The sequence below is a fragment of the Mesoplodon densirostris genome, chromosome 1, assembly GCF_025265405.1.
Source record: "Mesoplodon densirostris isolate mMesDen1 chromosome 1, mMesDen1 primary haplotype, whole genome shotgun sequence".
Classification (NCBI taxonomy): Eukaryota; Metazoa; Chordata; class Mammalia; order Artiodactyla; family Ziphiidae; genus Mesoplodon; species Mesoplodon densirostris.
Window position 1 is genome coordinate 105,488,954 of NC_082661.1, and position 27,064 is coordinate 105,516,017.

Sequence of the window (27,064 nt, forward strand, 5' to 3'; positions counted from 1 at the left end):
AGTTTAAGAGTAGCTGACAGTGAGCTCAAAAGATTTAGGAATACTGCCTCACGTCCTCTGAATTTTACCCTCTCTTCCCATTCTCACATCATTTAGTACTTTAACCAAGAAAGTGAAAAGAGATAAAATACTTGGTAAGTACCTCATTAACGAAGCCGCAGCAACATGGCGCACCCTGGGGTCTTCGTCCCCAAGCAAGTAGATGACAATGTTATTGAGCGCTCGTTCTTGCAGCTTTAGAAGCTTTGGAAAGAAGGAAAATAAAAACAGATGTAATCTCTGTGTTTAACTAAGTTTTAGGTCAGATACTTTGGAAAGCCAGTGAGGAAGAACTCAACATCACTAGTCCTAAAGTCACGCATACAATCACAACTTTCATGATGTCAATAAATACTTCATGTGAAATAAATCTAAGACAGAATGCATTCCAAGACATTCTACTCCACTAGGAAAGTGCACTTCCTGGAAGGTAAATCACGGCCTCACAAAAATGAAGGGCTTACCCCTGTATAATGATGGGCCCTTCTGTGTAGGTTTTCTGCTTTTGCCTCCAAAAAGCTCACCAACCTAACACAAAAGAACATATTTCACAATGAAACAATTTAGTTACTGAACAAACACCCGCTGATGGCCTGCGCAACTGACAGAGCAAGGAAGACGGCCGGTTCCAGCACATTAACCAAGAGCCAGGGAAGGCTCTGAGGCAGCCTTACTTAAAACAGCAGAAAGACATGTTTTCCAAACAAGTAGAATTTACACTGCTCTCCTGACTCCAGACTCAGTCAGACACTACTCAGGAAACTATTTTTCTTCAAAATGGATATAAACAGCTGTTATTTTGAAAGACCCCAAGTGCCCTACAGAGTTAGCTCAGACGCCTACTGAAGAAGGCGGGAGGGCAGACTGTGGGGAGGGGGCTGAGACTCTGGCGCCTCCCGAAGACCGGAAGGTCCCCACCCGCCCCGCTCAGGGTCCTGTCTGTGAGACGTAGGTGAAAGCAACCCCGAATTCATGGAGATGTTGTGAGGTTGAGAGAAGGTAACCCACAGAGGGCACCTAGCCCAGCCTGGCACGCAACAAGCACTCTATAAATGGCGGCTTAAAAGCACAATATTCCTGGACAATAAAGGACAATTTCCCGTCTAAAAGAAAGAATAGAGAGAAATCATCTGGAAAGAAGACTTACTCTTAGAAAATGAAAAACTGCAAGGCATCAGAAGTTATTTTTAACTGCAACACAATACACATCAGCTAAGTTCAGTACAGTGCTAAGTACACTCGTTTAAACAAGCACAAGTGACACAAGCTTCACTGTCTTAGAAGTTCGAGCTCTTTTATTCACACCATCCGGAACTTAGATGACTAAGACTACCGGAAAACTCCATTCCTCTGTCTGTACGTAAACATTCCAGGAAGGGGGCAAAGTCGAGGAGGAGACGGGCGGCGGCAGCCGTGCAAACCACTCCAATGCTGACACGGGTCACTTGATAAGTGTCACTACTGGCACCAGGGGACCGGGCCTTCCAACGCCTGTTCAGACTTGGGAGCGGCTGTGGTTCGCCGACCCGACGAGCCCGACTCACTCACCTGAAGTCGATCTCTGCCACAGTCTCCAGAAGCTCCGTCCTCACCAGCCAGTAGGAGCTGCTCCGCAGGGCCAGCACGTCGGTGAGGAGCTGCAGCCCCCACTCGCTGTAGCTGCTGCTGCAGAGACTCATGACGCAGAGCTGGAAGGCACGGCGGGCAGCAGGTGGGCCTCCGCCGACCCCTCCCACGCTGACCCCTCCCACCGCCCCTGCTCCATCTTCCTTTAACAGCGACAGGGATGCTGCCCTGTTTCCACATCTCTCAGAAACGCTTATCATATACACTCACCTCCGTAAACTCGAGTTGCAAAGTAAATGTGTTCCTTCCACAAAACTGTTTTCTTCCCCCCGTCTCTGCCTCTACCCTGGCCTCTCCTCCCAGACACCAACCTTGCCATCACCGACCACACGCCACACCGCCACCGCTAAACCCAAGCTCAGCTGCAGGCCTGGCACTCGGGACACAGCACCCGAGACCTTCCTGACGTGACCCTGCCCTTGGCTGCACGAGCAGACAGGACGGGGCTTCTGAGGCTGCACCCTCCCCCGAGCCCTGAGCACACTCGTGGGCAGTTCCACACACGGCCTGCTGCCTGCTGCCAACCCCCTTCCTTCTGCTCCAGCAAAGACAGACTGACTGAAACTTGGCAAACAGCTCAAACTAAGGAACAATTCTGGCCAGGCCATGAAATTTTAAAAAGGGATGGTATCCCATAAATCTGACAATTGTAGGGTTTTTGTTTTGATTTTTACTGGTTAACTTGGACTGTTGTTGACTAGCCAGCTGTGATTTATGAACCAGCTGATAGAAAGTTTCCTACCACATAAAGGACTGGGGCTCTCCCTCGACATAAAAAACAAAGGGGATTAAATAACCCCTATGTCTCACTTTAACTCTATCCATTCTATGGGCCTGAAAGAGTTGTTGTTTTTTTAATTCAACAGGTTTTACACTTAATGTGAGCAAGGTATAGACACCCTTTAGAGAAGGTATACTTCAAACAAATATTCTGAGATTTAAATCAAAGTCTATTAAACCTTAACTGTTGGCAATGTTTTCCTTCTAAGGCTGAGTGGTGGATACACAGATGTTTATTATCGTTTAGAATGTCTGGAAATATTTAATGTTAAGCTCCAATTTTAACTGTAACATTGGTAAAATTTCCATTAATCAAAGAAATGATTTCCACAAATGATTATGCTCACCCTCACAGCTGTACAAGCCAACTTGCAAGTAACAGAAGATTCGTCCTTCAAAGTTTTCTGCAGCAGGGGAATGCAGTCCGCCAGAGAAAATGTATTTCCTGATCGGAAGAGCAAGGAACAAACACCTTCATGTGAACCTGAACATGAGAATGCCATCCGGAAGAGACAACACTGAAAACTGAACACTCGATGTTACCTGTCAGAGTTCTGACGGTGCCCATCCAGTCTCCCACGTGGAAGCGGGACCTGCTGAGGATGGAGGAGATAAGGGTCCCACAGAGGATAGCTGTGGCTCCTCTGACCTGTGGGTCCCCATGGTCGATGTAGTTCAAGATGTCTGACACGTACTGCTCCTCTGTGGAGAGAGACAGCCGGCCACTGTACAAGTCCCTACCGTCAACTTTCTAACTCAGGGCAAAGGCTGAATTCTCAGGAAAGAAAAAGAGGGCGAGGCAGTGATCCTAATCTAGAAAAGACTTGAATATAATAACCATCAGTGGTAAAAACGTTTCGGGGTTTAAAGATTCTATATTCATCCTTCAACACAATAGATTTTCTGGATTATAATTCCAGGTTGCCAGCCAATAATCAAAATTCCAAGGTTTCATCTCAAAAAATTACTAGAGAACCTCAAACTTGTCCATACTTACCTAATATAAATTCAAAAGCATGGGTTGTCCCCTTGCCCAAGGAAAGACAGAGAGCAGGCAGGAGGATAACTTTAGGAGAGCAAGTCTTCCCACCGTTCACCCCACCGTGAGAATACGCCCCAGAACATGCATGACAGGAGACTGGCTTGCTGCTGCCCCAGCTGGTCTCAGTGCCCACTGGCTCTGAGTGTGAACACCTGGCCTGGGTGGTGTGGCCCAAAGCAATTTTGATTATATACAATTTGTGTTTTTGGTATAAATCCAATTCATATGCAAATCAGCTCTGACGTTCCCAGATTTCTATCACTTTATTGTATGTGTTTCAACTAAACACTACATCTATAGGGAGTCCAGGAAGCTAAGAACATGACTATTTATGTGTTTTATGGAGAACACACCTCAAATGCCACAAATTAGCTCAGAAAACTTAGTGCTCTAAAACTAAAATAGTCAAGACGGTTTGAAATAGTTTTCAAAATAATGATTAAATGTGAGGAATAAGATACAAACTTTGAACGTACCAGGGTATTCCATGGTGTCAAGCGGTGCTCTGTAAAGTCTGCCGAAGAAAGATTCAGGGTGAAGGGCCACAGCAGCTCCAACACAGCTGAGTGCCAGTGCCTTCACGCTGACCCTCACATCCCTATCCGGAACCAAGGCTGCAAACAAATACAGATGGGTCACCTTCAGCTTCAAAGCAGCACATGTCTAGCTTCCAAATACACAAAACTAGACCCACTAAACCAGCTGCTCCCGTCTTCCCCTCCCTCCCCCACTGGTCAGTGAAAGCCAAAGCTCGTCCCCAGATTCTACTCTTTTCTGCTGCAAACAGGCACAAAGCTGGTTCCCAAGATGACCTCTGAAACCTGAAGTCATTCCCTTCAACTCTGCACCTGCCTTTCTACACTTACCGTGTTTTTCCCCAGTTAGCAAAAATGAAGCGGACAGAAGGCGGACACAATGGACAAGAGGAGCAGAATCTTCATCACTGGACTGGCCAATGTCGCCTTTGATCCGGCAGGGCTGGAACAGAAAAACTGACACTTGTTTGTCTTATAATCATGGAATCCACCCATTGATTCGTTAGTTCATCCAACAAATAGTTCCATAACAGCAGCTGTGCCAGGCGCTTGGGATTCAGAGACGTCTACCTTCACCCAGAGGTGCCCAACCTCACGGGCCATGGCAGAGCAGAATCAGACCAGCCAGAGGGAGTCCTGACCTGGGGCCATGTGGGCTGTGGCAGGGATGAGCCCAATGTGCAGGGAGGGAGCCACACAAGAGGGCAGCTGAGACCTAGCATCCGGGGGAAGCTCCTCGGGCAGAGGAAAGAGCCTGGGGGAGCCCAAAGCTGCGAGGGGTGGGCCTAGTGCAAGGGGGCCCAGAAGGAACAGCCGAGGTCACTACAGTGACTGAGCATCCAAGGAGGGACTAAGTACGAAACACTACTTCTTGCCCTCAAGGAATTTAAAATTAACTGGGAATACAGGACACTTACATGGAAAAGGTAAGCAATAGAGATAATTTTAAAATAGTTCAATGGACAATTGAGCAGCAACAAAAAACCCCCAAACAACCTGATTAAAAAATGGTCAAAGGACTTGAATAGACATTTCTCCAAAGAAGGCATATGAATGGCCAATAAACCCATGAAAAGATGCTCAACATCACTAATCATCAGGGAAATTCAAATCAAAACCACAATGATACACCACTTCACACCCAGTCTGATGGCCACTCTCAAAAAAAGCAGAAAATAACAAGTGCCGGCGAAGATGTGGAGAAAATGGAACGCTGGTGCACTGTGGGTAGGAATGTAAAATGTTGCAGCTGCTGTGGAAAACAGTACAGTGTTTCCTCAAAAAATTAAAAACAGAACTATCACATGATCCAGCAACTCCACTTCTGATATATACCCTAAAGAAATGAAATCAGGGTCTTGAAGAGGTATTTGTACACTCATTGATAACAGCATTATTTACAACAGCCAAAATGTGGAAGTAACCCAAGTGTCCATCAAGAGATGAGGAGAAAAGCAAAATGTAGTAAACACGTTCTGACACCTGCTACAACATGGATGAACCTCGAGGACATTCTGCTGAGTGAAACAAGCCAGTCACAAAAGGACAAATCCTGCATGATTCCACATATATGAGGTCCCTAGAGTCATCAAATCCATAGAGACAGAAAGCAGAATGATGGGTGAGAGGGGCCGGGGGCCGGGGGAACGGGAGGTTAGTGTTTAATGGGGACAGAGTTCCAGTTTGGGAAGATGAGAAACGTTCTGTGGACGGATGGTGGGGATGGCTGCACAACAATGCGAATGCACTTAATACCACTGAACTGTACACGTAAAAACGGTTATGATGGTAAATTTTATGTTATGAGTATTTTACCACAATAAATAAACAAACAAGTAAATCAATTCAATGGAAAAAAACCAAGAATGTTGCAAGGCCATGCATGACCACCAGATGGTGAGGACGCGCTCACACCTGGAGAGGCAGAAAAGCAGAGCAGACCCGGGAAGAGGTCAATATGCGAAGGGGAGACAGCTGAGCAGAAGCTCAGCGACGGGAAAGCCAAGAGCTCGGTGGCCAGGCAGCAGCCAGGGCGGAGCTGACCACTCACGGGAGCTCGGGATGCTGAGCAGTCGCGGGCCTGAGTGTCTCACCTTGTTTTCTTGATCTCCTGGCTCAGCAGCTTCATCTCTGGAGACAAATTTATCCATACTGCTGTCAGAGGGCTGCCTGCTGTGGCCCATGCTTTTCAACAAATGTGCTTGTTGAAGGGCTTCAAAATCAGAGAAAGAGAGGTTAATTGACAAGTTTCCAATTAAAACACAAATACACATATTTACACAAAGTCAATATGAAACCACAGGATTTAGATCAAAAAAAGGATAATAACTTCTCAGCTGATTTTCCTCATTTGCTCTTTACACCTCAGGAAACAAAGACACCAGAAGATTTCTTCTCAGAAGCTGAGATATAAGAGGTCAGGGTTGAAGACAAGGCCGCTCCGTAGTACACAGCCTGAAGTCAACGTACCGATGGAAGAGCTTCTGAAAGCCTCCGCGTCTTCATCAGGAAGAACCACAGCAGCGTCCTCGTCCTCGTCCTGGGGCTGCCCCGCCTGCATCCCTAGGTACTGGCTGTCGGCACCATCTAACACCTAAACAGTTCAAGAGGGGCTGTGAGGGTTCTGAAGTGCGACCACCGAGGGGCAAGCCCTCCAACGTGGAAGGCAAAGGCAAAACCCCACAAATAACACAGACCACATCTCACACGCCAACACGAAGGTCACTTCTTCAAGCACACATGGGTTCGTGCGTGTACATTATCAAGAGCTGACTGACCATGCATTACTGCTACATTACAAAAAGCTTTCGTAACTCTAAAAATTCCAAAACAATTCCAATCTGAACATTTCTCTTTTTGATTACAAAAAGAAAAAAAATCCAAACAAAAGTCTTTGTGTTCACAAGCAAATTTTACAGTAAGTCAAAAATGAAGAAAAATCTTTTAGACAAAAGTCTACCAATAGGTTATCCCCTAAACTGCTAGAAATTACCCAACTAAGTTTTGGGAGCAATATTTCATATATTTAGCCATATATGTGGGTTATGGTTTCTTACAGCAAAATTTTTCACATCCAATTGTAATTGACCTGAAAAACTGAGTGATGTACCTTCAGTATGCTAGTTAAATTATTACTGAAATAAATTCTATATCGTTTTAAAAATCATCCCAAATCCCTCCAATTAAATTAAAAAGAAACTGAGCTACTTGCTCAAAAACAACCAAGAAGGCTTCCCTGGTGGCGCAGTGGTTGAGAATCTGCCTGCTAATGCAGGGGACACGGGTTCGAGCCCTGGTCTGGGAGGATCCCACATGCCGCGGAGCAACTAGGCCTGTGAGCCACAACTACTGAGCCTGCGCATCTGGAGCCTGTGCTCCACAACAAGAGAGGCCGCGATAGTGAGAGGCCCGCGCACCGCGACGAAGAGTGGCCCCCGCTTGCCACAACTAGAGAAAGCCCTGGCACAGAAACGAAGACCCAACACAGAAAAATAAATAAATAAATAAGTTAATAAACTCCTACCCACCACATCTAAAAAAAAAAAAAAAAAAAACCAAGAAAGAAATGATTTCCTCCACTCACCACAATAAAAAACAACATTTTTTGAATATCATACTACACCCCAGGCAGGCTCAAAAGTACTTACATGTATTATTTCCCTTATCCTCATAAGTCTTACAACATAAGTACTGTCAACATCTTCATTTCATGGATAAGAAAACCGAGGCAAGAAGGGCCATAACTGTGGTAGGCTACACAGCTAGTAAATGGCTGAGCCAGAATTCTCATCGTGGTGGGCTCCCTCCAAGACAAGCCCCACACTGGGCTATCTCATGAGGACAATCCTGACCCCCTACAGTTGGCTTATTGTTCTCTATGGCACTTATTGCTATCTGACTATGTGTTTATTTACCTGTTGATTACTGGCTCATCATCTGCCCCACCCACACAGGCACACACTCTAGAACAGAGGCAGGCAAACTACGTCGGTGTGCCAAACCTGGCCCACCAGCTGTTTTTGTAAATAAAGTTTTATTGGAACACAGTCATGCTCATTCATTTATATATCTACGGCTGATCTGGCACTTCAACAGCACAGATGAGTATGCAACACAGGTCATATGGTTCACAAAGCCAAAGATATTTACTATCTGGCCCTAAATGGGAAGAGTTTGAGGACTCCCACTCTAAAATATTAGCTTTGGGCTTCCCTGGTGGCGCAGTGGTTGAGAATCTGCCTGCCAATGCAGGGGACATGGGTTTGAGCCCTGGTCTGGGAAGATCCCACATGCCGCGGAGCAACTAGGCCCGTGAGCCACAACTACTGAGCCTGCGCGCCTGGAGCTTGTGCTCCGCAACAGGAGAGGCCATGACAGTGAGAGGTCCGCGCACCGCGATGAAGAGTGGCCCCCACTCGCCGCAACTAGAGAGAGCCCACGCACAGAAACAAAGACCCAACACAGCCAAAAAATGAATTAATTAATTAATTAATTTAATTAAAAAATAATAATAATAATAAAATAAAATATTAGCTTTGTGTGAGCAGTTTTGTATGTTGTGCCCTCTACTTCACCTGCGGCTTGTAGGACAATCCCTGGAACATAACAGATGCTCAGTACATTTGTTCAGCAAATAACTAATGACTAAATAAAGGACATGGAAGCACCTCATAAATCAGAAAGAACTCTGCCAGTGTGAGAAGCATCAAGGGAAGAGGTTTAGCTCCCTGCAGGCCACAGCCCGGCATGGGTCCCTGGCCCAGCCCTACCACACAACACACAGCTGCTGCAGCACTCCCAGACGGGACACTTTTGCAACCTCCTATGGTCATTCAGTCCTACTTCTAGCAAATCTGCCCAGAAATTATCTACTGTAAAAAGGCAAGATGAAAGCCGGGGCAATAAGCAAACAACAGAAACGTCCTCCGCACACTTAACATGCTACTGAGCCCAGCACTTTCCCAACCTTCTCTTCTCCCGGCCTACTGGTTAGCACTCTTCACCCTTTCCTGACTTAAAATCATTTCCCACCGTTCCCGTTATCTGTCCTACCCTCCTCCAGGTCTTCTAGTTAAAAACCCCAACCGTGAGCCCACTTCTCCAGCCGAGTAAGTGGCAACCCACTCAGTCATTAGGAACCACATCCACATGACAAGTGGAGAGCTGCCAGTGCTTTAGCTCGTGATTTGTAATGCACAGTTTCTGTATTTATTTAAGTAAAACATATATATATATATATATATATATTCTTAATAAAATACATTCAGTAGTAGCAAAACAATTAATAGTACAAACTGTTTCAATAAAATGGGGCTGTAAAATCTGGTATATACCTGGACCAAACTTTAGACCACTCTTGAGGTGTGTTTGTACACTAACTCAGAGACAAGAGGCACTCAGATCCGTGCTCAAGATGGGATACGTTGTAAAAGGTTTTGAGAAGTCAGAAAGTGTTAAAATAATGCATAGTATTAATGTTATTAATCATACTGCATTAAGACCACAGATCTGTTAATAATAGGCTCCTCAAGGACTTTCAAAATAATGACTTAACCTGTTCCCAGCAAGATATTAAGAAATTTTTAATGCACTTTTGACCCCCACGTTCGACACAAAAGACACTGGGCTGTTTCCTTCAGTGAAGGACTCAGATGGGGCCGAGCTGCCTGTTAAGGATCTGTACTGGTGACCTCTACACTATTATCAGTGGGTCAAATGAATGGAGGGAACCAGCAGGAGGGTTCAGGTCTGGGCCTCCAGGGAAGGTCCCTCTGAAGAAACTGGGCTGCACCCTCCAACCACTCACAATTTCAGAACTGTCGGAAGGGGTCACGGCTGAATCGGGCCCCTCGGTGGTGGTCTGGGAGCTGTCACTGATGGGAGAGGAGGCCTGGGTCCCATCGTTCAGGTCCATGGCAGGGTCAGATGGGATGGCGCTCATCTGGCTGGAGCTGTGGCTCAAGATGTCCTCCTCATCCCCGTCAGCAGCACCACTCGACAAGTCACAGCCAGTCAGATCCACCGAGTCCGTCTGAAGTGTGTGCTGTGACCGGGGCTGCTCAGTGATGATGTCGTGACCCACAGAGTCGGCAGCTGAGCCAGGAGTGGAGACCCCAGAAGAGGCAGACAGCTCACCGCCAATCTCACCCTTGACTGAGGCTGAAGACAAAGAAACACTCACTCTTCAAAGGGTCAGGAAAAGCATTCAATATGGGACCAAATATTTGCAAAATACCCCAAAATTCACTATCAGCAAATGTTTTAACTGCAAGAATCCCTGAAATACAGTGAAAATATGAACTACTCAATTTCAAAAGCAAGACAACAGTGCATCCTTCAAACATGTCTACTGTATTATTTACTTACCTTTTACTATATTACAGTATTGATAAAATAAGGATCACAAGTAGGTATTTTTTAAGTGCTGTGAATATTCTCAAATGGCATTTCAGTGCAAAACCTGAACCCTGCCCAGCAACATTACCACCTCCAGTTCTTAAGCAACTGCTCCAACCTGAGCGTGGAGCAGCAACGAGACTTTGGCGATTCCTAGGCAGCCTGGTCAGGGGCACAGGCTGGGTGGTCACAAATGCCTGGAGCAGGGCTTCCCTGGTGGTACACTGGTTAAGAATCAGCCTGCCAATGCAGGGGACAGGGTTCGAGCCCTGATCCAGGAAGATCCCACATGCCACGTAGCAACTAAGTCCGTGTGCCACAACTACTGAGCCTGAGCTCTAGAGCCCAAGAACCACAACTACTGAAGCCTGTGTGCCTAGAGCCCGTGCTCCACAACAAGAGAAGCCACTGCAATGAGAAGCCCGCGCACAGCAACTAAGAGTAGCCCCTGCTCGCCGCAACTAGAGAAAGCCTGCACAGCAACAAAGACCCAACGCAGCCAAAAATAAATAAATTTATTTTAAAAAACCAAAAAACAAAAAAAAAAACCCAAATGCCCGGAACTCTAAGCAAGCAGTGCTCTTGGAGGCGGGCTTTCCTTCTTCCCAGACCCTGTTCAAGAACTCTAAGCCAGTCCTACTCTTCGGTAGCATAAAGTTTCACATTTTCCTAGTTTAGTTTTTAAATTCCCATTAAAAAAAAAAAAAAAAACCCATCATTATGGGGACTTCCCCGGTGGCCAAGTGGTTAAGACTCTGCACTCCCAGTGCAGGGGGCTTGGGTTCAATCCCTGGTCAGGGAACTAGATCCCACATGCATGCCTCAACTAAGAGTTCATATGCCACAACAGCTGGCAAGCTGCCACTAAGGAGCCCACCTGCTGCAACTAAGACCTGGTGCAACCAAATAAATAAATAAGTAAAATTATTTATAAATAAATAAATAAATACACCACCACTACATAAAAATCTACACCAAGCTGTCGGCAATGTCACTCCTGTAGGCCAGTGGGTCAGTGAGCACTTGGGCTTTATAATGTTGTTTATAGCTGTAATTTTTTTTGTTGTTTTAACTTTATTTCTGTAAGTTAAAAAAATCAATTTCTATTTTGTAGACTAAATCAATAAATAAGTAATCACCACTGAAATTATTCAGATTTTCCTTCCCCAGTATTTCAGCCTCATTTTCAGTTATCTAAAAATATTCTTTTGCATAGGGTTATATAACCCAAACCACTCTCATTTATCCAATTATTAGTATCTTACTAAATACTCATCTTTCACAAGATGAATAAAGGGCTTAATTAGATAACTATTTGTAAACAAATGTATATTTCTTTCAAGTTCAATTATCCTCAGACGATTTTTTTAAATTGAGGTATAGTTGACTTACAATGTTTCAGGTGTACAGCAGTGATTCAGCTACATGCATATATATATATATATATATATATATATATATATATATTTTTTTTTTTACAGATTCTTTTCCATTATAGGTTATTACAAGACATTGAATATAGTTCCCTGTGCTATACAGTAGGTCCTTGTTTATCTATTTTATATATAATAGTGTGTATATCTGTTAAACCCAAATTCCCAATTTATCCCTCTCCTGCTCTTTCCCCATTGGTAACTATAAGTTTGTTTTCTTTGTCTGTGAATCTATTTCTGTTTTGTGAATGAGTTCATTTGTATCATCTTTTTAAGATTCCACATATAAATGCTAACATACGATATTTGTCTTTGTCTGTCTGACTGACTTCACTTTCATCAGTGTCTTATAGTTTTTGGAGTACAGGTCTTTTGCCTCCTTAGGTAGGTTTATTCCTAGGTTTTTGTTTTTCTTTTTTTGATGAGATGCTAAATGGGATTGTTTCCTTAATTTCTCTTTCTGACATTTTATTGTTAGTGTATATTAATTTTGTATCCTGCAACTTTACCAAATTCATTGATGAGCTCTTGTAGTTTTCTGGTGGCATCTTTAGGATTTTTTAAGTACAGTATCATCTGCAAACACTGACAGTTTTACTTCTTCCTTTCCAACTTGGATTCTTTTTTTTTTTTTTTTTTTTTTTTTTGCGGGTACGCGGGCCTCTCAGTGTTGTGGCCTCTCCCGTTGCGGAGCACAGGATCCAGACGCACAGGCTCAGCGGCCATGGCTCACGGGCCCGGCCGCTCCGCGGCATGTGGGATCCTCCCAGACTGGGGCACGAACCCGTGTCCCCTGCATCGGCAGGTGGACTCTCAACCGCTGCGCCACCAGGGAAGCCCTCAACTTGGATTCTTTCTATTTCTTTTTCTTCTCTGATTGCTGTGGTTAGGACTTCCAAAACTATGTTGAATAAAAGTGGCGACATTGGGCATCCTTGTCTTGTTCCTGATCTTAGACGGAATGCTTTCAACTTTTCACCATTGAGTATGATGTTGGCTGTGCGTCTGTCATATATAGCCCTTATTATGTTGAGGTATGTTCCTCTATGCCCACTTTCTGGAGAGTTTTTATTGTAAATGGATGTTGAATTTTTTCAAAAGCTTTTTCTGCATCTATTGAGATGATCATATGGTTTTTATTCTTCAGTTTGTTGATGTGGTCTATCACATTGACTGATTTGTGGATACTGAAAAATCCTTGCATCCCTGGGATAAATCCTATTTGACTACATCTATGTTTGTCAATGATATTGGCCTGTAATTTTCTTTTTTTGTGGTATCTTTGTCTGGTTTCAGTATCAAGGTGACAGTGGCCTCATAGAATGAGTTTAAAAGTGTTCCTTCCAATTTTTTTGAATAGTTTCACAAGGACAGGTGTTAACTCTTCTCTAAATGTTTGGCAGAATTCACCTGTGAAGCCATCTGGTCCTGGACTTTTGTTTGTTGGGAGTTTTTAAATTACTGATTCAATTTCAATACTGATAATCGGTCTGTTCGTATTTTCTACTTCTTCCTGGTTCAGAGCCTCAGACAATTTTTAGTCCCATTTTCCCCCTCACAACCCATGCAATTCATGAGACACTTTACCCACTATCCTCTTATCAAAAAGACTTATACTCAGGGAGTATAAACCTAATTTTAAAACAGCTTAAACCAGGGAAAACAGCAAACACCTGATGCAAGAAAACATACACATTTCAAAGTGAACACTATAAAAGACGCCTGAATTATCCACCATTTGAGCAAGCTGGCTTCACTGCTGCCTCCAAGGAGCAAGATCCATGGAGGTGCAGGGGAGGGGAAGAGGTGGGGGCAGCAGGGGAGAGCAAGGAGGACACCACGGTCACTCCGAGAGAGCTACCTGCAAAGGTGGGGCTGCTGCCGTCTGACCTTGACTCAGGGTCATCCTCCAAGGCTGCTGCTTCTCCAAAGAGCACTTTCCCTAGGAAATGATGTAGCGAGAGTCCTTTTAAGCTTGCTAAAAGGACGAACTTTGAAAATCAAATAAATGTACATTCCAAGAGGAATATCATAAGTATATTTAATTCCTGCTCTCAGTCCGTCATTATATATAAGTTCCTTTATATCTCTAGAGTGTGAAACACAAAAAATGCAGAGATATCATACTTAGAGTATTATTAAAGTCAATAAACCTACATGGAAAAAGAATTAAAAGCAATGATTCTCAATCTGTACTACAAAGTACTTTAATAATTAATATTTATTGACTTAGACTACTGTTAATGTTAAATAATTTATATTACTATTTAATCTTAAAAATGGTAAGTTATGGCTAGAACCAATTCTATTAGCCTTTAGAATATTCATGTCATATCTCCAATGGCACATCAAAACTTATATATAAAACTTTTATAGCTAAAAGTCACTTTTATTTTATTATCTTTTAATCTGCTAGATTTCTATCATTGATAATCAGTACTCAGGTACTGTTATGATCTGCGAGGATGGAATAATATTTCATCTTTTGCAAAATCCTAAAAATACATTTTACAGTTCATGGTTTCTAAATTATATTAATAAGAAAAAAAGAAAACAAAAGTCTTAACATGATTTAACTGGGATCATTAAATCATTTTGGTTATATTACATATAAATGTCATTAAACGACACTATCAATATAATTACTGGTAAGTTCCAATTTCTGATTTCACTGCTCTTCAAAGATTAAGTCATAAGGGTGATAACTTCCAGAAATTCCAGAAATAATGATGAGACATTAAAGCCCTCCCCCCACCCCAGAAAAAAGCAAAGGAAACTCAAAATCTAGATGAAACTAACACAGCAACTTGGCTTATCTACTAAATAACAGGGTCCTTTATTACAGAACAAGTGATTTACCTTGAGAAAGCAAATAACATTCCAACCTGTGAATTCAGAGTTAATGAAAGCAGTCTCTGTCTTTGGAAACAGTAGTTTGCAAATCTGTTCCAAGGAGTTCTCCCGAAGAGGGGGCAAGGGCCAGGCTGCTGCCAAGATGCCAGGCCACAACCCCCAGCCCTCACCCTTACATCCAACAACAACAACTCTGTTTTTCTCTCTCCTATGTACTGGCATATTTCACTTGAAAAAAAGAATTCTGCAGCTATGACAGGTAACTGTGAAAACTGCAGCTCTAAATAAAAACAACAACAACAAAACACTGGATAAACAAAAAAGAGATTGAGGACAAATCGCATGTCCTAGCCCCAAGAAAACAAAATACATCTCTACCAGTCAATGAGTCATCTTCTCATCATCATCAGAAAGAGTGACAGAGAAACAAACAAGGCAAGTGCCGGAGAAATCTAGTCACATGCCTGAAAATCTCTTCCTAGTCCAAGAACAGAAAGGCTAGCTTTTCCTAGAACCCTTTCAGTTTTCAAGCAATATCAGTGTTTTCACCAAAATCTCAAACTTGACTAAGTATCCCACACTATGACGGCCCAAATATTATTAATTCTAAGTACTTCTAGGAAATGCTTACTTAATCCAGTTAAGGCTACAATATTATTCCTGTTACGATCCCAATCAATACTACAAATAATATTAGGCATTAGGCTCTCAATACTCAACTCATGACACACAAAAAAAATTAGTATGTTGTATGTAAAAGATTAGCTGTTATATGTCAATTATACCACCAAAAAAAAAAAAAAAACGGTATAAGTCTTTTAGGATTTCAAAATAGAAAACACCAGCAATTCTTCCCTATGGAAATCTAGACTGGAACAGAACATCATTGGTGCTATAAGTGATGACGTGTACCAAAGCTATCAGACCATGTCAGACACACTTCGATTAAATAAAAATAAACAAACTGTATCAGAAACTTAGGTATGTACAAAGCTAAATATGTCTGAAAAATGACAACCAGGCCCAAATTCACCAAATAATTAACCAAACATTATTGCTAATACTAAACAAAATTCATTGGGAAGATGAGTTACCTTTATAAACATAACATTCCCTAAAGCAGGAGAAGGCAAACTCCAGCTCGCCCAGTTCTATAAAATAAAGTTGTACTGGAATAAAGTTGCACCCATTAGCTTAGTATTGTCTATGGCTGCCTTCCTGCCACAGGACAGAGTTGAATCATTGCAAAAGAGACAGTAAGGGCCACAGGCTAAAATGTGTACACCTGGCCCTTCACAGAAAACATTTGCTAACCCCTGGCCTAAAGCATTAGAAATTTATGACAGGGAATTCTGTGGTGGTCCAGTGGTTAGGATACGGTGCTCTCATTGCTGGGGCCCCAGGTTTAATCCCTGGTCAGGGAACTAAAATCCCATAAGCCACGTGGTACAACCAAAAAGAAAAGAAAAGAAAAGAAAAAAAAATGGAAATATATGACAAACCAATTCTGATACAGAAGCAACTTTTAAAACCCATCCTAGGCACTTCCCTGGTGGCACAGTGGTTAAGAATCCACTTGCTAATGCAGGGGACACGGGTTCAAGCCCTGGTCCGGGAAGATCCCACATGCCGCAGAGCAACGAAGCCCGCGAGCCACAACTACTGAGGCCTGTGCACCTAGAGCCTGTGCTCTGCAACAAGAGAAGCCACCGCAATGAGAAGCCCGCTCGCTGCAACAAAGAGTAGCCCCCGCTTGCCACAACTAGAGAAAGCCCACACACAGCAACAAAGACCCAATGCAGCCATTAATTAGTTAATTAATTATTCTTTAAAAAGCCATCCTACAGGACTATTCAGGCCTGGTTATCAGATTCCAGCAACATTTATACATATAATCACCCTGTTGAGAAGAGTTATAGGCATAGCCAATTACATTACAGAAATACGGAAAAAGCAGTAAGATTCAAAATAAGAATAATTTCTGAAATAATCACCTTTTTGTTTTCTTGAAAGGACTGGGCTGCATGAAGAACCCCCTCCAGCTGTAAATCATAGAAAATGACAGATGAAAGTAAGGTAACAAGCCGCTAAAATCCAGAAGGAATTAGAAAATCTTTAAGGTTGATTCAACTTTAAAACTAGAAAATATGTGAACATATTTCTACAGGTGGTGCTAAACTACCATACTGTAACGTGAAAACTGCATGTTACAATTTTAATTTCAACGTGAAAATTATATTAACACTCAAATATACAGTTCTAAAGATATGACCTAAAATGCAAAAGAGCTCAAAGTGCATTTAAAAAGTGAAACTAAAAACATTAGAAATCTCGGATTATTTGGTCAACTAATAATTAAATACAAATTTTCATTAGAAACAATCATTAGAAATTAGTATTTCCAGCAATCATTTGTAAAGCATGCATTCCACAGAGAAAAGGATTGTTCAGTACGAAGGACAGTGGACAGGCAGATCAACATTTTCTACTCATGGTTCAGGCAAACACTTGCTTTCAAACGAGGCAGCCCTCAGACTTCCTGCCCACCTTCCCTGGTCTGCAGATGCTGTGGGTAAAGGCCACACCGCACCCACGCTGCACTAAACGGACCCTATGTGTCACGCCTAGTCAGCGCAGTCAGTAAAGGCTGCAGAAAGAAGCCTCTGCCACTGTGCCAAACCCAGTTCTAGAGGCTGCGTGCGACTCAGGAACCCATCTCTTCCAGCTCCCCAGGGGCAACTCCACATTAGACTGGTAGGTCTGCAGCAGCATCCTGCGCCGGGATTAGGGCCCAGTGCCCAAGAGCATGGGGAAGAAGAGCAGAGATGGGGCGGAGGAGGTGCCATGAGAAGAGGGACAGAGGGGTTTTCTAGAATCAGGCGCGACAGCAAAAAGGGCCCAGAGGGCAGAAAAGGAGTCCAGAATTCCAGGAAGACTTGAAGACCCCACCTTTGGCAAAGGGACACAGGGTCTGGAAATCCCTTCCCGAATGCTTCCACTTCACGACAGATGAAATGCCGCGCAGAGTCAGCCCAGTCAGATGCAGGAGGCGGGTTTCACGTGCTGGCCTCACCCTGCCACCTAGCCTTCCCACCTCAGCCCTGCCCTGTCTACACAATAAGAACGACACCTGCATCTACACAATAAGAACAACACCTGCATCACAAGTCTCCTAAGGAACTGAACTGTCCGTTGCTCAGCATGGCATCGGAGCAAGGGTCAGGAGAGGGGCCAATAACACTGCAGGGTGGACTCCAAGAGTCACCTTCCTAACGCCTTACCTATAAGCTCCACGATACTTCCGCTACGACTTCGGCAACCGGGCTCATCCTTAGCAGCGGTGAGCTGCCTGATGCCGCCCGCCGTGGTCAGCGCTCGCAGGAGCTCAGGTGGAGGCGTTCTGAGCAGCTGCTGCAGGAGCTCCAGTGCCCCAGTCACAACATTGTGGTCTTGGTGCTGAGTATAATGCAAGGTCAATTCATACACCTAGAAAGAGAAACACCAGTGTTATTCCCACGGTTTTTAAAATGTGTCCTAGGTTTCAGGTTTTTGTTTTGTCTTACATTGGGAAAATGTGTGCCTTAATTTCACTCTCTAAAAACTTCTCTCTCCCTTCTACCAGTGTGATCATAGCTTCCATGCTGTTTTCTAAAGTCCCAGGATTTTTGTCACTGTTACATTAATTCCTTAAAAGCAAAGAGAACACTTCCACAAAAGCAGAAGCATGCTAATGAAGAGCTCCAGCTCCCTAAACTGGTGACTAGTAAAGGAGAGTAAAGCCCAAAATACACGGGGCGCACAGCTAGTTGAACACACACTTAAGAAGCAAGAAGTACTGTCATGAGTGCCACTGAGAAAGGGTTTCCAAAGCTTTTAAAGGCACTACATTAAACTTTATTAATGCTTTCAATGCTATGTCACATTATATGAACATAGTGTATTTATCCTTTTCCCCTTTAATTAGAGGTGCCAGATAATATACAGAGCACCCAGCTAAACCTGAATTTCAGATAAACAAATAATTTTGTAGTGTAACTGTGTCCCATGCAATTTCAGGCATACTTACACCACAAGATTACTGATGATTTATCTGAAATTCAAATAACTGGTACCCCCTATTTTTATTTACTAAGTTGGGCAGCCTTATCTTTAATATCATAAAAGTCATATATACGTTTTTTTTTTAACAGACAGTACAGCAGTTTATAGAATAAAAAGTAAAAGTCTCAAAGGTGGCTACTTTGACTGACTTTTTAGTTCTTCTGATGGTTACCTCCATAACTCTAGGTCACAGATCTGCAAACTACAGTCCACAGGCAAATCTGGCCCTCCATCTGTTTTTGCACATAAAGTTTTACTGGAACACGGCTGTGTGTGTACTGTCTGTGGCTGCTTTCCTGCTACAGTGCTGGAGTTGAGTAGTTGGCCCGTGAGCCCTGCTCTAGGTAATCAGCTTGACACCGTGATTTCTGAGCCGTCTACTCTGAGCAAAGAATCTCTTGACTTCTTACTATGTAAATGGGGGAAAAAAGCACCCAACCCACACTCCCTCACCTCATCTGCCTCCTCCCAAATTCTGTTAGCAACCTGAGTGCTTTTATATTAAGGGTTACATTTATCTACTACGATGTAACTTTTAAAATCACATGTGCTTTGCCTAGATGTTGAGCATCTGTCATACAGAGCAAAGTCAGTCAGAAAGAGGAAAACACATAGTGCATATTAATGCATATATGTGGAATCTAGAAAAATGGTACAGATGAATCTATCTGCAGGGCAGGAATAGAGACGCAGACGTAGAGCACAGACGTGTGGAAACAGTGGGCAGGAAGGGGAGGGTGGGATGAATTGGGAGATTACGACGGACATAAGTACACTACCATGTGTAAAACAGATAGCTAGTGGGAACCTGCGGTACAGCACAGGGAGCTCAGCTCGGTGCTCTGTGATGACCTAGATGGGGGGGATGAGGGGGAGGGGGAGGTCCAAGAGGGAGGGGATATATGTATATGTACAGCTGATTCACTTCGTTGTACAGCAGAAACTAACACAACATTGTAAAGCAATTATACTCCAATAAAAAAAAATCAGTATGTGTCTCATCATGTGTACATTAACATCCTTCACTGCAAAGCCTATTAATGTGACTGGACCCAAAAAGAAAGAAGTATTTCATTATTACTAGTCCTGTGTCACTTGAAAGAGAATGTCCCAAGGATAACCATTAAATGGATTCTCTTTTATCATAATCTCTTACTTGCTTAAAATTATTCAACATGTTGTTTCATAATTGGATAACTTACTTTTATAAATCTTCCTGGTTTTCCCCTCCTTTTAACATACACACATGCCTTCCCTTTTTCCCAGCACTTAATCATAACAATGGTCACAGGGAACTCCTTGGACTCCCTGTTTCTAATCTGAATGGCACACAGTACCAGTCATCTTAGAATTGCTTCTAACACATTCCTGGGTTAGGTGCTTTGTTTCTTGGACTTCAGGACTTCTTTTTTTGTTATCTATTTCTCATTTTGCTGGAATACATCTTCAAATAATTTTTTCAAAAAGCATACATGAAAAAAGTAAGTGCACGTGAAAATCGAACTGAATTCTTACATATCTAGAAGTATCTATATTTTGCCCACACTTGCTTAACAGTTTAGCCAGGCTCAGGATTATTTTAAATTCTATTTAAATATAGCTAGCCAAACTATTATTACATTAGCTGAGCTGAACTTCTTAATCAAAATAATGTAATTCAAAATGGCCAACAGTCAAAAGAAAATAGATTAGATATGTTTTAGAGACAATCTTATCTAGCTTGCTAATGCAACAAGGTGCCATGTTGTTTAACCATGTGGAAGAAACATTAACTATTAAGAAAATCTGTAAGTAATTAAGCACCACATCCCATACCCCTTCACTCCATCCTCCCAGGATTACTGCTCTCTTAGTTTAACACAGTTTTCAATATCCCTCTAGCCGCATCTTCCCCCAGCACCCCTACTGACCTGTGAGAAAGCCCGGAGACCTTTACAGGACCCAGCTCACCCTCACCCGCACACTCTCACTCTCTCACTCTGTGGACTTGGCAAAGGCTGTAGCTTCCGTCTATAAAACTCTCTTCTCCCAACTCCCTGTGTCTGGTCAAATCCTACTCACGCAAAAGCATCAGCTTGTAACAGCCTGCCCAGCATGCCTCCCTGACCTTGGTCATGCACACCCCCTGCCCCCCGCCATGTACTCTACAGTACCCTATACCCCCTGCCTTGCTAGTTAGTAACTGTTTGCTTGCTTCCCCCACTAGACCAATGGTCTCCAAACTTTTGACTAAGCAGTCTTCTTTTTTAAAAAAATCAGAAAAAAATTCTGAGCATGCAACTCCAATAATATATATTTTAAAATACTGTACAGGTACTACCGAACTCAGATATTACGTATATTATAAAATATGCACCAAATCTGACAAGTCTCTAGCTCCAGTTATTGGTTTACAGGAAATACAGACAACAAAGAAACATGTTAATTTATACAACGGAGAGTCAATTAATAAAAAATCAGATTGCCGGGAGTTCCACAGGACAATCTGTTTCTTCAAAAAATGAACTCTAAGGGAAAAATGGGGATAGAAGGCAACCATAAGATCAAAGAGAATCACAATCCTTATCAACCAATCTTATTTGGATACTGATTCCGAAGAGCAGAAGAAAAAACTGACAGGGGATACGTGGGTATTTGATGTTAAGAAAGTGTTCTTTTTTTTAGGTATGACAAGGGCATTGTCATTAAAATTTTTAAAAAGAGTCCTCATCTATAGGGACACATATGAAATAGTTGCAGATAAAATAATACGATGGTTGGGGTTTGCTTCGAGCAGGTCTACGTAAACAGTACCCTCGGTGACCTTGTAAAGGGACGCCTTCATTTTTATCTGACATCACTACCACACACAGGTCGAGTAGCCGGGGTCATGACCTAGGATCTGAACCACGGGGTAAGGCTCCAGAGTCCACACTCTTAAGCCTCGGCTCTGCCACTTCTCTTCCAAATTAGTTGAGTCTCTGAACGTTGGTCACGTGTGCACAAGCACTAGAGTAAAGCACGGGGTGCCTACCTGGACAAGCTGCTCCGTCGAGGGAGAGACCTCCATCTCTTTCCGTGTCACCCCAAAGCTGCCTTTCAGGCTTGTGTCCTTGACCTGCTGCTGCAGCAAGGGCACCAAATACCTCAATGTGAGCAGCACTCCGAGAATCAGAAGGGTGGAGTGCTCCTCCTCCACGGGAACCAGCAAACCTATAAAGGCAGCAACAAGATTTTGTCACATCGGATTCGCTGCTGGGAGACTCGTGGCATCCTTTGTTAACAGGAAGAGATCCAAAGCAGAACCCTATCGTGAGGCTGGCAGGGAGGGATACAGATGGCACAAACATTACGGTAGCAGCCAAAATCCAGGAGTGGCTCTACGGGGCAACATTTAAAGCCGCAGCTCAGCAAGGTCCTGCACAGTGAGTGAGTTTCACTGCCTCTGAAAGCCAGGCAGCTCTTTCACGTCGACTGTCCACGTGCTCCCGGCAGCACCTGCCAGCACGGATTTCCACAATTGCCCCCAGTAGAGAAGAAGCCTTCACCAGGCCTACACCCGTCCAGAGAGGCCCCTCACAGGGACCTGAGCCTCCATTTCCGGCCACAGGGACTCCCTGCACTCAGGGCCTCCGCAGAGGTGGTGCGGTGTGCTGCCCAGAGGGCCAGACCCGGGAAGGCTCCCGCCCACTGCCCCGCCAGCTGTCCGAGGGCCCAGCCGCATCCACACCACTGCACCGAGGAGGAGGAGCCTTCTCCGGACCCTCACCAAGACCCCATGGGGGCTCGTTCACATTTAACAGCCAGCCAGGGCTAAAGGGCCTGGTCCAGAAGTTGAGGGGCTGCCTGATTTTAAAGAATTTCAAAGGCCTGTCTCAAGTAAACACTAGTGACCACCCCCGCACAGGGAGAATCACTAACAGGCCTGCGCCTTACCTAAGAGCACACTGAGCAGCCAGCTGTAAAAGTACTGCGTCCTCCTGGAGTGCTGGCAGATGCTCACCGCCGAGCTGGCCGCTGTCCGCCGCACGGTAGGAGAGCTGGACTTCAGATTCGCTATGAAAGCCTTTAACAGAACCTGTGGAAGCAAAGTCCAAGTAGACAGAAGATGAAGCTCCTGTGAAACTCAGCATGGGCTTCCCTGGTGCAGTGGTTAAGAATCCGCCTGCCAATGCAGGGGACACGTGTTCGAGCCCTGGTCCGGAAAGATCCCACATGCCGCGGATCAACTAAGCCCATGCACCACAACTACTGAGCCTGCACTCTAGAGCCAACGAGCCACAACTACTGAGCCTGTGTGCCACAACTACTGAAGCCTGCCTGCCTAAAGCCCATGCTCCATAACAAGAGAAGCCACTACAATGAGAGGCCCGCACACCGCAACGAAGAGTAGCCCCTGCTCGCTGCAACTAGAGAAAGCCCGCACGCAGCAACAAAGACCCAATGCAGTCAAAGATAAATAAAATAAAATAAATAAATTTATTTTTAAAAAAAAGAAAAAGAAACCATCATGTATTTCAAAAAGCATAACTTGCTCCAAATTCTTGCAGAGTATAAAGTATTAACAATATGAGACCTTCCTAGAGCTGAATGGAAGCACACCAAATCTGGCATATGTCAGAGCAGTTTGCAAATATGTAGTCAATTTATTTCCTTATAAACTGAGTAGGGACTTGCTCAGCATCTATGTCCCTACACGAGAGTAAAAGCCTTCACTTCTAGAAAAGGTGTTCCCACAATAGTTGGGGCCAGGGTCAGTGTATAACACTATGTAAAATAAATGCAGTAAAAAAAAAAAAAAAAAAAAAACCCACAACAAATAATGAAGTCCAGGAGAAAAGCGCTAGTCAATCACAGCAAGGTCCCAGCCTGAACGACGGCTTGTAAACGTGCTGCTAATGCCACCAAGAGACAGTCTCAGGTCTGGAAAACGTGTGCAACGTAACTGAGCTGAGACCACACACTCCTCACAGCTATTTTCCTAAGAAATCAGAGAATAAAACTTGTTACCGTGCCTCCAAGAAAACCCAAAGGAGGGGTGCTATAATTCTAGGGGTGCTATAGTGCTAACGATGACCGTTTAAGTCTTCACAAAAATATCCAAAGAATGAAAGGGGGTGACCATCCAGCTGCAGGAATTTGGTGACTACGTTATTTAAGAACGTCTATTTCCCTTCATTCTAAACTATGCTCTGAGCAATGATTTGGCCCAGTTACTGTTGGGCATGTACGGAGCCTCGCTGAGCAAGTCAGGGACACCACTGGGGCCCTACCGGGGGAAGTCTAACCATCGGCAAAAGAGCAGCCAATTAACAGACTGGCATCTGACTTAAACAAGCTTCTCCCTAACTGCGTGTTGGCATAAACTGGTTCTCAGAGGCTCATCAACGCTCAGTGAATTCACAGATTAGACCTCTGGAACCAGAGAGGTGGAGGACCAGACCCCCGGCCACAGGACACCCTTAGTAGATTGTGGCCTCCAGTTTCTCCCCAGAGACAATACCCAGAGAAACCATTCAACTTATCTCTGACAAACTTTTTTAGCTTCAAGGAAAGACACATCTTAAAGAACTCCTTTGCGTGAGAACACACACACACACACCAGTGAAACGGTAAATAAAGAAACCTCCTATATTAGTCCAAACTTCTAAGCAGAATGAAAGCTAAACATTACTATGAAGAGTCAGCCCATGGTGAACTTAAAGTTTGGAATAATAGTAAAATGGAATGAGAGCTCGAGGGGGCTTTCTTGGGTCTAAGTCCCACAATCCTGAGAATGCCCTGTAGAAGGCTGCTGGCCGGAGGTTACCTAGACCATCCTTAAAAGCTCTTCTCATAAGAGGAGGAAGTGCGCTAGACTACAGGGCAGATAGCTCCACTTTTCTAAACATAGGCAGGACATATATTTAAGAGTACTTCATTCCACTTCAGAGTCAAGAGAACTTAGTGAGTGTAAATGGAAATTAAACTAAACTGTGACTCCAGAACACACTCAGCAGATGGCTAAACTTAAAATGACCAAAATTCCAATTCTGTGAGGACAGAGAGCTGCTGGAATTCGCACACACCACCGATGAGGCGTAAGCTCGTGTGTCCACTGAGAAAAGCTGTTTGGAGGCATCTACCGAACGTGACATATACACACCCCACAATCTCCGTTTCTAGCCATCACAACCTGTGCTCCAAGAGACACGTACAAGGACAGGCACAGCAGCGACGCTCGCGACAGTCAATACTACAAACGACCCAAGGTCCAGCTGCAGTAAAATGCTGAGCTGAAGCACATTCGTCCGAGGGAACAGTACACAGCTCCGAAAAACCGCAGGATCTAGCGACACACGCAGTGACATGGGAGAATCTCACGAGCTTAGTGCTGAGCAAAAGAAACCAGATGAAAAGTATACATACTGTATGGTCCTACATATTTACAATTTAAAAACAGACCCTCTGGCATTAGAAGCCAGGTCAGTGATCAGCCCTGTGGAGGAAGGAGGGAGTAGTGACAGGGAGAGGGTGCGGAAGCTCCTGGGTGCCGGTAATGCTCCATAGGTCCAGACCTAGGCAGTGGCCGCAAGGGCAGATTTGCTTTGTGACCACTCATCAAGGAGTACATGTATGATTTACATGCTTCTTGTATGCACATTACACACCAGTCAAATAAAAGGTTCGGGAGTCTCAATATTTAACAGGCAACCCTGAGAATAACACACCAGGGCCCCTGTTAGGAAACTTCTGATCAAACATGCTGTACTGGACATGAGAACGTCTACTTCCCAGACACCCCACCAGAATCACATGTACAAGGTTTAAAAAGCATAAACTCACAAGGACAAAAAGAACAGAACAGGGACAAGGGCAGGCTAGAGGCATTAGCAAATTTTGGAAGCTAGAAAGTAAACAAGTGGTAACTGACTGATTTGCAGCCCTCAGGCAGAAGTTCCCACCAAGCCTTTCTGGGAGCTGGGGAGAAGGGCTGAAAGCCACCAACCAAAGGCAAGCTCACTCAAGCCACAGAAATCCAAGAAAAGCTCAGGCTTAGGAGTACCAGAGACATCTGAAAGTGGCGTGGATATAGGGATGAAACAGCTGCTCATCTAACAGTTCCTTGGGGAAACTGCCAAGCCCCTCTCCCACCCAGGCAGCCCAGGATGTGGTCTTCACCTCCCCATCTCCCGCAGAGACAGGGAATCCCCAGAGATGCGGCCACAGCTGAGGACAGACACGAGGCACAGACAGAAAACAGAAATTAGGAAGAAGTCTGCATTCTGACCAGTGAGACTGTTAGCACCATTCCATCCAAGGGTCTCAGGACAAATGCAGCTGGGCTGATGCCTCCAAGCAGGAGAATGAGGGATTTTTCTATAGAGATATTGACTGGCCCAAGAGGAAAAGACTTACTGACACTGACATTTAAAGACCCACAGTGTAAAAGCAGGTTCACCACCCATTACCTGAGGAAGTCCACCAGGGGACAAAGCTTGCCACACACTTGCTTCCAATAAGCTTTTTAGGGGCTCACTCAAATCTATGCGGACAACTGCTGACATAAAAGAGAAAGGCAGGAAATAGAACAGAGGAAGTCAGAAGAAACATACAACGTGGAGGTCAAAGGAAGTTGTCAAGCGACTATCATCAGTATCCTCAGAAAGATAAAAGAGTGTATTCATAAAACAAGAAGAGGGTGCCAGAAAACATGAACATTCTGAACAGAAGAAAGCTCTTAGAAATTAATAACACAGCAGGAACAAAAATTCCAGAGAAGAGTTTGAGGTGGACATCTCCTAGAAAAGTACAGAAAAAAGAAATGGAAAATAGAAACAAAAGATAATACAAATGTACATCAGTCCAGGAGGACCAACAGCTAACTAACAAATTTCAGAAAGACAGCACAGAGAAAATAAAGGGGGGAAATTGTCAGAGAAATATAAGGACATCTTCCAGAACTGAAGGCTAGAACGTTCCAAATTAAAAGGTCTATCAATCACCCAGCACTCCCCCCTACACAGAACAGTAAAAACCTTCTAGAGAAGGACACATTCAGAGGCTAAGAGATCAGGTCATTCGACTTCTCGGATGCCCCGCTGGAGACTATGAGACAAAGGGGCAAATCAAAGCCTGTACATTCCTAAGGGAAGACAATTTCCACCCTAGAACTCTACACCCAGCCAAGTGTGAGGGAGAAATCAAGGCATTTTCACTAATGCAGAATCTCAAACAATTTACTTGCCAGTTATCCTTTCTCAGGAAGCCCCCTCTCCAGGAGTAAGCCTAGAGAGACA

The 27,064-nt window shown here is 44.0% G+C and overlaps 1 protein-coding gene across 3 annotated transcripts in view; it reads right to left on the minus strand.

Moving 5' to 3' along the window:
- The window catches only part of HTT (huntingtin), a 141,226-nt gene that overhangs the window by 83,384 nt on the left and 30,778 nt on the right, over positions 1 to 27,064 (minus strand). For 2 of the 3 annotated variants that reach the window (XM_060106685.1, XM_060106679.1), the window contains exons 7-21: positions 22,722 to 22,863; positions 21,820 to 21,998; positions 17,987 to 18,191; positions 16,700 to 16,747; positions 13,714 to 13,794; positions 9,830 to 10,182; positions 6,493 to 6,616; positions 6,117 to 6,235; positions 4,354 to 4,465; positions 3,964 to 4,101; positions 2,989 to 3,147; positions 2,793 to 2,890; positions 1,588 to 1,727; positions 504 to 567; positions 143 to 243 (exon numbers count right to left, since the gene is read on the minus strand). In XM_060106685.1, the coding sequence (XP_059962668.1) occupies positions 143 to 243; positions 504 to 567; positions 1,588 to 1,727; positions 2,793 to 2,890; positions 2,989 to 3,147; positions 3,964 to 4,101; positions 4,354 to 4,465; positions 6,117 to 6,235; positions 6,493 to 6,616; positions 9,830 to 10,182; positions 13,714 to 13,794; positions 16,700 to 16,747; positions 17,987 to 18,191; positions 21,820 to 21,998; positions 22,722 to 22,863 (2,063 nt within the window). The remainder of the gene's footprint in view (positions 1 to 142; positions 244 to 503; positions 568 to 1,587; positions 1,728 to 2,792; positions 2,891 to 2,988; positions 3,148 to 3,963; positions 4,102 to 4,353; positions 4,466 to 6,116; positions 6,236 to 6,492; positions 6,617 to 9,829; positions 10,183 to 13,713; positions 13,795 to 16,699; positions 16,748 to 17,986; positions 18,192 to 21,819; positions 21,999 to 22,721; positions 22,864 to 27,064) is intronic. The other variant, XM_060106695.1, reaches the window with a different exon arrangement.